The following is a 12,862-nucleotide window of genomic DNA, read 5'->3' on the forward strand; positions in this document are numbered from 1 at the left end:
AACATTCGAGAAACTATACAAGAAACCCACTTGTACAGAATGTTGACAAAATTCATTTCTTTATCAACCTAATGAATTTCCGTCAATTCAGTTTCGAGCAGCCCCTTAGGTGTTTTCTGGATCAAAAATATTATGGGCAAAATGGGGTTTCAATATCCCTAGTATCCTGACAACTAAGAATATAGTAATCAAGGGAGCTTAAGCTGTTTTATTAAAATATGGACGTCCTCCATTTTGTGAACCAAAACAATATGTATTCGTATAATCTATTCTATCAATAATACCGTTGATCTTGATAAATATATTTAAATTTGATTCTCCTTCACAGGCTGATGGCGGCTGTTGGAAATGAGGACGAGAAGCTAACTAAGGAACTCCAGAAACAGACCATAAATTGTACTTACGAGTGGCACATCGAAGTAATCTTAGAAACTGCAAGAAACGCCTGTGTGGTAGCGTTGGAAAAATCTAATCTATCTCTGACTAAAATTGTATTCGCTAAAAAGCTGGTATTTGTTGACGACAAACTATGCCCAACATATAACCAGAAACTGGTCGATGCGGCCATTACTTCAGATTTTGTTGATGGCCTACGATTTTTGGAGACCCAGGGGCTGGTATTTGAATGTCCAATGTGGAATGCTTTGCGTGAAAGTGTTGAAAAGGGTAAAATATCAATAGTGGGGTATCTGCTCGATATCCCTGGAATAAAGTTGCATCTAAAATTCCCATTCGACAAAACCTTGATATCCATTGCCGCCAGTAAATGTGACATAAAGATGCTCAGCATCCTTTTAAATTCTAAGGCTAAAGATTTTATCAATTACACGTGTAGTACGAAAGGATATGCGGCCCTTCATCATTGTTTAGTAGCTGGTCCTAAAAATGCTGATTATTTTGATTGTGTTAAATTGTTGGTTAAGAACGGAGCCGATGTTAATCTTGATGAAAAAAAGGATAAGAGACGATCGCCGTTGTTAATGGCCGTTGAGTATAATTTGTTGGATGCAGTGTTGTTTCTGATAGATGCAGGGGCTGATGTAACGGATCCCGATTCGGCGAGAAAAACACTTCTACATTATCTGGCTGAGAATCGGACAAGCTTTGGTGCAAACCCTGTGAACACTTGCATTGAAAGGTTAGTTAATGAGGGACTGAATATAAATACCCTTTTTATGGCAGTCCTAAACTGGAAGCATGACGTTGCAAGAGCCTTGATACAACACGGTGCTGCGATGAACATGAAGCAAGGAGAGACTTCTTGGACTGCTGCTGCTTTAACAATGGCATTCCGTATTTGAAATCCCATGACGGTTTGTAGAAAGGTTCTCCTAAATGACTCATTTTGGTCTATACATGAAGACCGGTTACTCATGGCATTAATCTTATAATCTATCAGTATAAAAACAAACTATATGGTAATTAACAATCTAGATCGTAGATGTTAATTACAATTTATATGATATATAAGAAAAGTGTAAAACAAAGAATACTGGAAACAGGCGGTTAGGGAATTATACAAAGACAATACGATACAATGTAACACCATGGGATGGGTCTTCTGTCAGACGTAGAGAGCGGGCGATCCCAAACCAGTCGCCACATCCTACGTACGACCCATCCATCTTTTCTTACTACATATCTTAGTAGTCTTGTGGTCGTCTAGAATTGTTTAGCTGTCTTTGCTTCCCCTGCATGTTGTGTATTTACTTCTTAGTTATAACAATGCAACAGTTCGTTTTTACATTTTATATATCAAGCTGGATACATATACACATTGTATAGATTACAATACTAAAGTTATTCTCAAACATTAGCCAGCCAGACTCGTTGGTGCGAGTTTGCTGATAAAAATTGCTACATCGTTTCCCTTCTGGAAATCGTAACAAATTATAAACAGATCATAAATTAAAGCATCTAAAATAAAAAAATATTAAAGTTAACCATCCTAAATTTGGCATAAAATACAAATCGATAATAAATTGATTTTCGGTCTTTTGCACGTGATTAAAATAATCAAATTCGCTTGTTCAAACTCAAATCAGTATCACTTGAATGAATTTCTGTCAATTCATATTCGAGGACCCCGTTGGGTGTACATTGAATCCCAACGATTACAGGTAAAAGGAGTTCCAAAATCCCTCGTATCCCAACATCTAAAAATATAGTAACAATGGGTAGTTTTAACAAAACGCGGACGTCCTCCATTTTGTAAAACAAAAACAATTTGTATTAGTATAATCGGTATTCAATAATACCGTTGTTCTTGTTAAATATATGACGGGTTGGATGGCTGAATGGTTAAAGTCTGTCATTGAGTCGACTGGCGTGGTTTCGAATCCCCGGTTGTACGTGACAAGGAGTAGGGTCGCCTGTCCAACCTCGTGGGTTTTCTCTGGGTCCTCCGGTTTCCTCCCACTGCTAAAGACCCCTATGCGCAAGCGAATTATTGAAATAAAATTAAACCATATGTTAGTCCCGAAATGACCTAGTTGTGTCGAGTGGATGTTAAACCTCATTTCTCTCTCTCTCTGATAAATATATTTCAATTTTATTCTCTTTCACAGGTTGATGGCTGCTGTTGGAAATGAGGACGAGAAGTCAACTAAGGAAATCCTGAAACGGTCCATAAATATTAATAAGGAGTCGGACAGGGAAGAAATATTAAAAACTGCAAGAAACGCCTGTGTGGTAGCGTTGGAAAAATCTAATTTATCTCTGACTAAAACTGTATTCGCTAAAAAGCTGGTATTTGTCGACGACAAACTATGTCCAAAATATAACCAGAAAATGATCGATGCGGCCATTACTTCAGATTTTGTTGGTGGCCTACGATATTTGGAGAACCAGGGACTGGTATTTGAATTTCAAACATGGAATGCTTTGCGCGTAAGTGTTGAAAAGGGTAAAATATCAATAGTGGGATATCTGCTCGATATCCCATGGATAAAATTGAATCTAAAATCCCCGTTCGACAAAACATTGATAGCCATTGCTGCCAGTAATTGTGACATGAAGATGCTCAAAATCCTTTTAAATTCTAAGGCTAAAGATTTTATCAATTACACGTGTAGTACGAAGGGATATGCTGCCCTTCATCATTGTTTAGTAGCTGGTCCTAAAAATGCAGATTATTTTGATTGTGTTAAATTATTAGTAGAGAATGGAGCCGATGTTAATCTTGCTGAAAAAAAGGATGAGAAGAGACGATCGCCATTGTTATTGGCCATTGAGTATAATTTGGTGGATGTAGTATTGCTTCTGATAGATGTAGGGGCTGATGTAACAGATCGTGATTCAAAGAGAAACACGGCTTTACATTATCTGGCTGACAGGCGGCCAAGCTTTGATGCAATCTCTTTGAACACTTGCATTGAAAGGTTAGTTAATGAGGGGCTGGATATAAATACCATGAATAGGTCGCGTAAAACAGCCCTTTTTATGGCAATCGAAAAATGGAAGCATGATGTTGCGAGAGCCTTGATAAAACACGGTGCAGAGTTGAACATGAAGCAAGGAAAACCTCCGGGGACTGATACTGCTTTTACGATTGCATTCAGAATTAGAAACCCTGTTGGTATCAAAATCCTGATGGATGCCGGATGCGAAATTGACGATTTAAAAGAGAGAGGACTGGCATATTTAATGAAGGCTGTTAAAAATGGATGGGCAGGCGTAGTTCAAGGACTGACAGAGCGCGGTGTGGATGTCCACGCCCCTGATGAAAACGGCCACGATGCGCTGTATCATTGTTATAACGAAAGGGATTGCAATTTAGGACAGATGTTGCCCTTTTTGGAAAGTGTAGGCTTTAATGTACTTGAAGATGATTCTGGTGAGACATTCCTTAATTTAGCCATTGGTCGACTTGACTTAGATGCCATCGATTTTCTAGTTAAACGTAAAGTGAATGTCAGTCAAATAAGTGCCCGTGGTGAAAGCATGCTTCATCGTCTTGCTTCGGGAAAGGCTGAACGCGAAGATTTACAACGTTTATTTGAGTATGGAATCGACGTGAACCAGAAAGAAACCAAGGAGGGATCAACAGCTCTCAGGAATGCCGCGACCAGGGGTAATGTAAGGTTTGTTAAATGTTTGATCAAAAATGGTTGTGATATAAACATTTCTGACAACTACGGAACAACGGCCGTGATAAAAGCCGCCATAGAGATGAAAAAGATAACTCTCAAGCTATTGTTAAAATCAGGAGCGGACGTCAATCTTCTGAACCACAATGGTCAACCAGCTGTAAATTATTTAGATATGTCCAAACCTGCCGACTATATAGACTGCTTGAAATGGATTCTTCATTTTGGGGGAGGAAAAAGCGTTCAATTTCCTGATCGTGCAGGCTTAACATTACTAGAAAGGCTGGTACATCGTCCATTTATTGAACCCATCTGGTATATGATAACTGCTAACTGTAACTTTCAACCACTGGTGAATAGAGCGCCACCAAAGACATTGGACCAAACCTTTTTGCCAATAGCAAAAGCCCTCTATGAAAGCGGGTTTGTGTCCCGTGAAATAGCTAAACTCCTTGAAGAGAAAACCAAAGAGGAATTTCAAGAATATGTGACAAACAGATTTACTCTAAAATCCGTATGTAGACGAAGTATAAGAACCTACCTGGGATTGGGGATAACGGAAAAGGTTCAACAACTGCATATTCCCTCTACAGTAAAGGATTATCTACTGATGAAATCGATAATACCAGTAGAATATTCAAACTTGGCTGATGGTGTTGAACTTGACGAAGATGAGGAACCAAAACATGTTTTCATACCAAGTGCAGAGTTTTTAAAGTATATGTAAACGCATATTACTTGAAATTTTTATATTTGATTTTATTCTCATGTTATTGTTTCAAGTTTGCTAAAATAAATTGTATAGTTTACATGTATATATATAGCCTATTATGTATGTACGTATCTGTAGAATATTCAAACCTGGCTGATGGTGTTGAACTTGACGAAGATGAGGAACCAAAACATGTTTTCAAACCAAGTGCAGAGTTTTTAAAGTTTTTTTAAGCCTAAATGATATGATCTCTTCCAAAGTTGATGTAATTCCCAATTTTGAGTGAAAGAACACCTGATGTCAAATTACTTTATTCTATGTGAGTTTATCATAGAGACTGGACTTGACAACCGAGACTAAGTCGCGATTATCCATTGTATCGTTAAATTTATAAATCTATTTAAATCTCGGCCATCCAGTGTTCTAGAGAGTTAATTGTAGGTGTGTCATGTTAATAAATGCCTAAAAAATTTTTTAAAAAACATTTGAAGCCAAAATAAAGACCTGCTAAATCTTGAGTTAGCTCTTACACAATGCATCGTTAATACCTGAATAAACTTCCGGAAATTAATGCCGATTCCGACTGTTGTAAATACCCAATTTGTCTGCAGTACACCATGTCAAGGCCGATTTATATGACCTGGGAAATTGGGGCAGAGCTTAGAATCGGCGTTTTGGATTAAAAAAATAGGTATTTTCTTTTGTTTGCCTAATGTCGACCAAATGATTGGATGTTGTATAGAATCAAAAGTCCCACCACCTAACACATACTCCTCGCAATGTTTCGTTTGATTATAGAGGGATTTCGCGGGCCATTGCTTTAGGAATATGCATCTAACCTAGCCATCTGCTCTTATGGGCATGTACTTTCAAATAATACAATGTAGCCTAGTATATACACTCGACACAAATAAACATATGGTTCAATTTTATTTCTATAATTCGCTTGCGCTTAGGGGCCTATAGCGGTTAGACGGGCGAACCTAGTCATTGTAACGTATAAGCATGGTGAAATTATCCTACTGGGATAATGAAGACGGGCTTACGCCATACAATGTGCTATTGAAATAAAATTTCCCGGACAGCGGCGCTACGGCCTACCCTATTATCGAATACCAATGTCAACATAGGACCTAGACTAGACAACTGTCCTTGTCAGGCCCTCCGTCCTGCACCGCTGACAAGGGGAAACTACGCCGGAAAATCCCGATGAACTTACTAGGCCAATACGGGATCGACCCCTGACCTCCCGGCTAAGAAGCTAGAGTCTAACCCTACAAGCAGGGAATCGGAACCACGCCTATTGACTCATTGCTAGACTTTATGGATTGACGCAAACGCGTTAAGCCACTTGACACAGTATGTGGTGATATTTGGTAGTATTTAATTAGTATCGTCATGTCGCTCGGTGGGTAAGGCGATGGCTCACTAACCATGTCCAGAGTTACACCTGACTTCCCAGCATGGTGTCCTCTTGCCAGTAGTTGTAGACGTGGTTGGGAGAGGTGGGGTTCTGACAGAGAAAAGTGTCTATTCGTTTGGTTTGGACAACAAACCGATTTTCTGGAGTTCTGTCTTCTATCAGTGGTGTAAAACTAGCGTCTAGTCGTTCAGGTGTTACAGAAAAAAAAACCGAGGTTCTGTGTCCACGTTGGTATACACGTTAAAGACCCCGTGACAGTTCCCTGAAGGCGTCGGTTGATGCTTTCATTGGGTCGTAGATCCCTTGCGTGCGGTACTGGAAGCTTTCGCTGGTATGTATGCAGCCCAGAATACGTCAAAATTTTCATTTCACTTATTTATTTACGTAATACCTTTCTCTTGAGGTCATAAATATTCTGGTGTTGTGATACTGTTTCCTCTGAGTATGTTCCAAATATCAAATTAGTGTTCAAATTAGTTGTTTAATTATAAATAATATATCTTCTAGTTAGACAATATTCTTCAAATTGTCGGATTTTGAATTTTGAAGAACTGTTTATGTAAATTAATAATCCTTCATCAGATTTTCCGAACAAGTACTACCGACTATGTATGGCGTGCATTAATTGCCAAAGATAAAAAAAAAATCAATATTTCGAAACAATATAGAAAATGTACTACAGTAGATTAGAGGTTTTTGCTTATCACATATAGTATATTTAAAAGTGTTTAGAGAGAGAGAGAGAGAGAGAGAGAGAGAGGGGGGGGGGAGTAACGTCCACTCAACACAAACCAGGTAATTCCGGGACTAGCATATGGTTCAATTTTATTTCAATAATTCGCTTGTGCGTAGCGGTCTTTAGCAGTGAGAGAAAACCAGAGGACCCGGAGAAACACCACGAGGTTGGACAAGCGACCCTACTCATTGTCACGAACAACCGGGGAATCGAAACCAGGCCATTTGACTCAATGACAGACCTTATGATGCAACGCACACGCGCTAACATTTCGGTCAGCCAATCTCCCGAAAAACCGAGGTCCCGTGTACACATTGACATGCACGTAAAAGAACCTTTGATAGTTGGAATTCGAAATAATATCTCTCATAGCAAATTACATGGCGCATGCCTGTCTTCATTAGCCTAGTCGGAGTAGAACAGTAGATCGTTAAACCCCATTTCATTTCATGTTATTTCTATACGGTGGTCTGAATCCATATATCTAAATCGAAAGGAAAAAGGGGTTTGTGTAAGTGTATAAATATATTTCGCTAATATAGGTCAAGTCATTACGGCTATTCGTATGATGGTGGTTGATACCTGGTACAATGAGTTAGTATTTAGCAATGAGACTTTCCATACTTCATGTGAGCTGTAAGCATTAGATTATATATTGAACAGTGTGGATTTGATTTTGTTAGAGTATGAAGTTACCTGTATCAGGTGGCGTACTGCCCTATGTAAACAAACATACAGGTCTATTAATAGAGATATACACTACAGGTATACAATACACCCTAAAGATGATTATTGTGTCATATATAAAATGGGCGTTGTGGTAACTCCGTGTCGTGTTGTAAAACTTATTGATTGGAAAGTAAAACTAAAGTAAGTACTATAATACATTTTGACATTAGTAAATGGTATTAACTTAGGACTTACTTTTCTGTATCACGCGATCTAATGAAGAAGGGCATAATTCATACAGTTTGCTATGCGGGACACTTTGCTCGGACAACGCAGGGATCGAACACGGTTACCGAGCCAAAGTCCTACTCACTGAGCCACCGTGACTCTCGCCACAGTATAGAAATAGACTTAAAAAAATGTTGTTTTACGTGCTTGCCAATTTGTATACGGACCTCGATTTTTTGCCCCATCAGAACAACTAAACACTGGTCCTTGCTAGGCCCTCCGCCATAAACGGTATCTGCTGATTAGCGACCCAGCGCTTACGTCACCACAGATCCTTGATCTAAATATATCGAGTAACAAAAATAAGAGTTCACTACAATTTTTCGGATAATTATGGTTGCTGTTTATTTGTGCCTAATTAAAGATGCATTATTAAAGTGCTAAATCTGTCTATTGCAGGTCTTCACATGATATATATAAATTATTATTTAAACCATATATTAACATGACAAGCGCATAATTAACTCTCTGGACCATTGGATGACCCCGAATCCAGGTAGATTAAAACACAGCGGCAATTTAAGTGTTGAAACGATAAAATAGATCATCTACGTTACGTTTTATTTGTACCCATTTCACAATTCAAGTCATTGTTATTCCCCCCTTAGAAACTACAATATTGGAGCAGCTGGGTCGTGCAAGGAAATGTCAGTCCCAACGTGGCTCAATTTCGTTCAGTATTTATAGAGATAAGACGAGTTAACAATTTGTTAACATTCGGCATTCACTGCACACGATAAAGGAAAGAGGATTTAATCCAAACCTCGCGATATCTAATAGTAATATTTTCGCTAAACTCGTTTTACTCCGATTGATTCGGGAGTCGGGAGATTATCTATCGCTAATATTTTAATTTTATTAGATGTTAAATACTCAATTTAATTTGAGTACACGTTGTAACGATTAAGCTCTAGAAAAATTAATATTTCCCACAAAAGCAAATGATACACAGAGATTTTAATAGGAACCTTTAACAATTTTGTAGATCAACAGACAAATAAATATGACGAAACCTGACAAGTTAACAATACAAGATTTCGAGGAAAGGTAACTTATAATTTGCTTAATAAATTATAACCGAGTATCTCGAGGGATACTCGATTTGATGTAGCGGAAATGAATTCCTTAATCCTAAGAAATTGGCAATCTTTTAAACACGAGGATTTCCGGCCACCAGGTCTGTGTAACATCGTCCGTTTTTTTTTAATGTGTCATGGTCCTCCTATTCGCTTGCTAGATAGTCTGAAGGTCTCGGGTTCGCTTCCGGTGTTGGCTGAGAAAGTTTCTCGGATTTTCAGGCGCGGTTTCCCCCTTGTCAGCGGTGCAGGATGGGGAGCATGACAAGGTCCATTATCGCAACCGGAAGACCGTAGAAGTTGAGAATCTTCGGTAATAAATAAACACTGAAATAATCCTTTAAACTGTTTAATACCGGAAAACATCGAATATAATATAGCCAGAACAGCACGTCCTACAGACAGAGTGGTTTAACCCAATTCTGTATCACTCGAATGAATTTTTGTCAATTCACTTCAGAACACCACCTTGGGTGTATATTGAATGCCAACAATTACAGGTAAAAGGGATTCCAATATCACTGGTATCCTGACAACCATGGGAGCTTAAGCTGTTTTATTAAAATGCAGATGTCCTGTATTTTGTAAAAAAAAAAACAACAAAAAACACATGCAATATTATTATCAATGATGTCAATAATACCATTTTTCTTGATAAATATATTTAAATTTTATTCTTTTTCATAGATTGATGGCTGCTGTTGGAAATGAGGACGAGACGCTAACAAACGATATCCTAAAACGGTTCATAAATATTAATAACGAGTCAGACAGGGAAGTAATCTTAGAAATTGCAAGAAACGCCTGTGTGGTAGCGTTGGAAAAATCTAATTTATGTCTGACTAAAATTGTATTCGCTAAAGAGCTAGTATTTGTCGACGACAAACTATATCCAAAATATAACCAGAAACTGATTAATGCGGCCATTACTTCAGATTTTGTTGGAGGCCTACGATTTTTGGAGACCCAGGGACTGGTATTTGAATTTCCAACGTGGAATGCTTTGCGCGAAAGTGTTGAAAGGGGTAAAATATCAATAGCGGGGTATCTGCTCGATATCCCTTGGATAAAGTTGCATCTAAAATTTCCGTTCGACAAATCCTTGATAGCCATTGCTGCCAGTAATTATGACATGAAGATGCTCAGCATCCTTTTAAATTCTAAGGCTAAAGATTTTATCAATTACACGTGTAGTACGAAAGGATATGCTGCCCTTCATCATTGTTTAGTAGCTGGTCCAATAAATCCTGAATATTATGATTGTTTTAAATTATTAGTAGAAAATGGAGCCGATGTTAATCTTGCTGAAACAAAGGATAAGAGACGATCGCCATTGTTAATGGCCGTTAAGTATAATTTATTGCATGCAGTGTTGTTTCTGATAGATGTAGGGGCTGATGTAACGGTTCTGGATTCAGCGGGAAACACGGCTTTACATTATCTGTGTGACAGGTGGACAAACTTTGATGCAAGTCGTGTAAACACATGCATTGAAAGGTTAGTTAATGAAGGGCTGGATATAAATACCATGAATAGGTCGCGTGAAACAGCCCTTTTTTTGGCAATCGGAAACTGGAAGCATAATGTTGCGAGAGCCTTGATAAAACACGGTGCAGAGTTGAACATGAAGCAAGGAGAATATGCGAGGACTGCTTTAACACAGGCATTACTTATGAGAGACCCTATTGGTATCAAAATTCTGATGGATGCCGGATGCGAAATTGGCAATATGAAAAAGGACGGACTGACATATTTAATGAAAGCTATTAAAAATGGATGGGCAGACATAGTTCAGGGACTGAGCGCGGTGTTGATGTCCACGCCCGTGATGAAAAGGGTCACACGGCGCTGTATTATTGTCATGACGAAATGGGCAGGAATTTAGGACAGATGTTGCCCTTATTGGAAAGTGTAGGCTTTGATGTACTTGAAGATGATTCTGGTGAGGCATTCCTTAATTTAGCCATTGGTCGACTTGACTTAGATGCCATCGATTTCCTAGTTAAACGTAAAGTGAATGTCAGTCAAATAAATACCTGTGGTGAAAGCATTCTTCATCGTCTTGCTTGGAAAGAATCTGAACGCGACGATTTACAACGTTTATTTGAGTATGGAATCGACGTGGACCAGAAAGAAACCGAGGAGGGATCAACAGCACTCAGGAATGCCGTGACCAGGGGTAATGTCAGATTCGTTAAATGTTTAATCAATAATGGCTGTGATATAAACATTGCTGACAACTACGGAACAACGGCCGTGATAAAAGCCGCCATAGAGATGAAAAAGATAACTCTCAAGCTATTGTTAAAATCAGGAGCGGATGTCAATTATCTGAACCACAATGGTCAACCAGCTGTAAATTATTTAGATATGTCCAAACCTGCCGACTATAAAGACTGCTTGAAATGGATTCTTCATTTTGGGGGAGGAAAAAGCGTTCAATTTCCTGATCGTGCAGGCTTAACATTACTAGAAAGGCTGGTACATCGTCCATTTATTGAACCCATCTGGTATATGATAACTGCTAACTGTAACTTTCAACCGCTGCTGAATAGAGCGCCGCCAAAGACATTGGACCAAACCTTTTTGCCAATAGCAAAAGCCCTCTATGAAAGCGGGTTTGTATCCCGTGAAATAGCTAAGCTCCTTGAAGAGAAAACCAAAGAGGAATTTCAAGAATATGTGACGAACGGATTTACTCTAAAAAACGTATGTAGACGAAGTATAAGAATCCACTTGGGATTGGGGATAACGGAAAAGGTTCAACAACTACACATTCCCTCTACAGTAAAGGATTATCTACTGATGAAGTCGATAATACCAGTAGAATATTCAAACTTGGCTGATGGTGTTGAACTTGACGAAGATGAGGAACCAAAACATGTTTTCATACCAAGTGCACAGTTTTTAAAGTATATGTAAACGCATATTACTTGAAATGTTTATATTTGATTTTATTCTCATGTTATTGTTTCAATTTTGCTTAAATAAATTGTATAGTTTACATGTATATATATAGCCTATTATGTATGTACGTATCATATTTTTTTATATTGTTAACAGGCCCGTAAGTATGGGGAGGGGGCCGCAGAGGGGGCGACCGCCCCCCTCCGCCCCATGCAAAAAGTGTTGCCCCCACCCCCTGTCAAAACAAGAGATATACATTGTCAATTTTACACCACCCCTGGGAACACTTCCCGCCCACCTCGTTGCTCTGAGCTAGTTACGGCCCTGATTGTTAAGTGCCCCTGAACACATTTGTGAAAGAAGATCGCTATATCAAATTACGTAATAATAATAATAACTAGAACTGCGATGCAGTAATGACGGGTTTCACCGGTGCCACGTTACCCTAAACATATGTCACTTCCGGTACCAATGAAACCATTAAACAGGTTTCCACCTCATCATTGCACACATCAAATAAAATGGACGCCGAATCAACCAAATCCAGCAATATCAATTCATTTTATATATTTGTTACATGTAAGTGTACAGTACTTCCGGTGATAATGAAAATATTCAATTAGTTTTATGAAATCAGAAATGGCATAAGGCATCACATGGTGAAAATTTTATGTAAATCGAATAATAATTGCCACTTTTATAGACCAAAAACCTTAAAAAGTGACTTGTAGAAAACCGTCAATTCCTCTGCAACCATACAAGTTAGAAACCATTTTCTGGAATCTGTATGATCGTATGGGTTTATTCTATTTGTTGATTGGAATCAAATATCATAATTTTAAAAACATAACAACTCAGACTCATTTGAATAAAATATCTGTTTTGAAAGCTAAAAATACAGTTTTTGCCAAAATGACGTTACTTCCGGTGATAATGAAAATCTTAAATTACTTGTATGAAATC

At 38.4% G+C, this 12,862-nt stretch overlaps 3 protein-coding genes across 3 annotated transcripts in view; all 3 read left to right on the forward strand.

Annotated features, from left to right (window-relative positions):
* The window catches only part of LOC126825671 (trimethylguanosine synthase), a 29,248-nt gene that overhangs the window by 5,216 nt on the left and 11,170 nt on the right, over positions 1–12,862 (forward strand). The window lies entirely within an intron of this gene.
* On the forward strand, positions 1,198–5,398 carry LOC126825662 (putative ankyrin repeat protein RF_0381). Its single transcript, XM_050555405.2, has 2 exons — positions 1,198–1,313; positions 2,568–5,398. The coding sequence occupies exon 2, from the start codon at positions 2,572–2,574 to the stop codon at positions 4,813–4,815; it is 2,244 nt and encodes a 747-aa protein (XP_050411362.1). The 5' UTR covers positions 1,198–1,313; positions 2,568–2,571; the 3' UTR covers positions 4,816–5,398.
* On the forward strand, positions 7,562–12,083 carry LOC126825680 (putative ankyrin repeat protein RF_0381). The gene is made up of 3 exons (XM_050555445.2): positions 7,562–7,829; positions 8,902–8,963; positions 9,680–12,083. The coding sequence occupies exon 3, from the start codon at positions 10,769–10,771 to the stop codon at positions 11,912–11,914; it is 1,146 nt and encodes a 381-aa protein (XP_050411402.2). The 5' UTR covers positions 7,562–7,829; positions 8,902–8,963; positions 9,680–10,768; the 3' UTR covers positions 11,915–12,083.

This window comes from Patella vulgata, chromosome 6, assembly GCF_932274485.2.
Source record: "Patella vulgata chromosome 6, xgPatVulg1.2, whole genome shotgun sequence".
NCBI classification, from domain to species: Eukaryota; Metazoa; Mollusca; class Gastropoda; family Patellidae; genus Patella; species Patella vulgata.

Excerpts from the sequence above, each read along its gene's own strand:
- LOC126825662 (XM_050555405.2), top strand. The coding sequence starts at position 2,572 with ATGGCTGCTGTTGGAAATGAGGACGAGAAGTCAACTAAGGAAATCCTG.
- LOC126825680 (XM_050555445.2), top strand. The coding sequence starts at position 10,769 with ATGGGCAGACATAGTTCAGGGACTGAGCGCGGTGTTGATGTCCACGCC.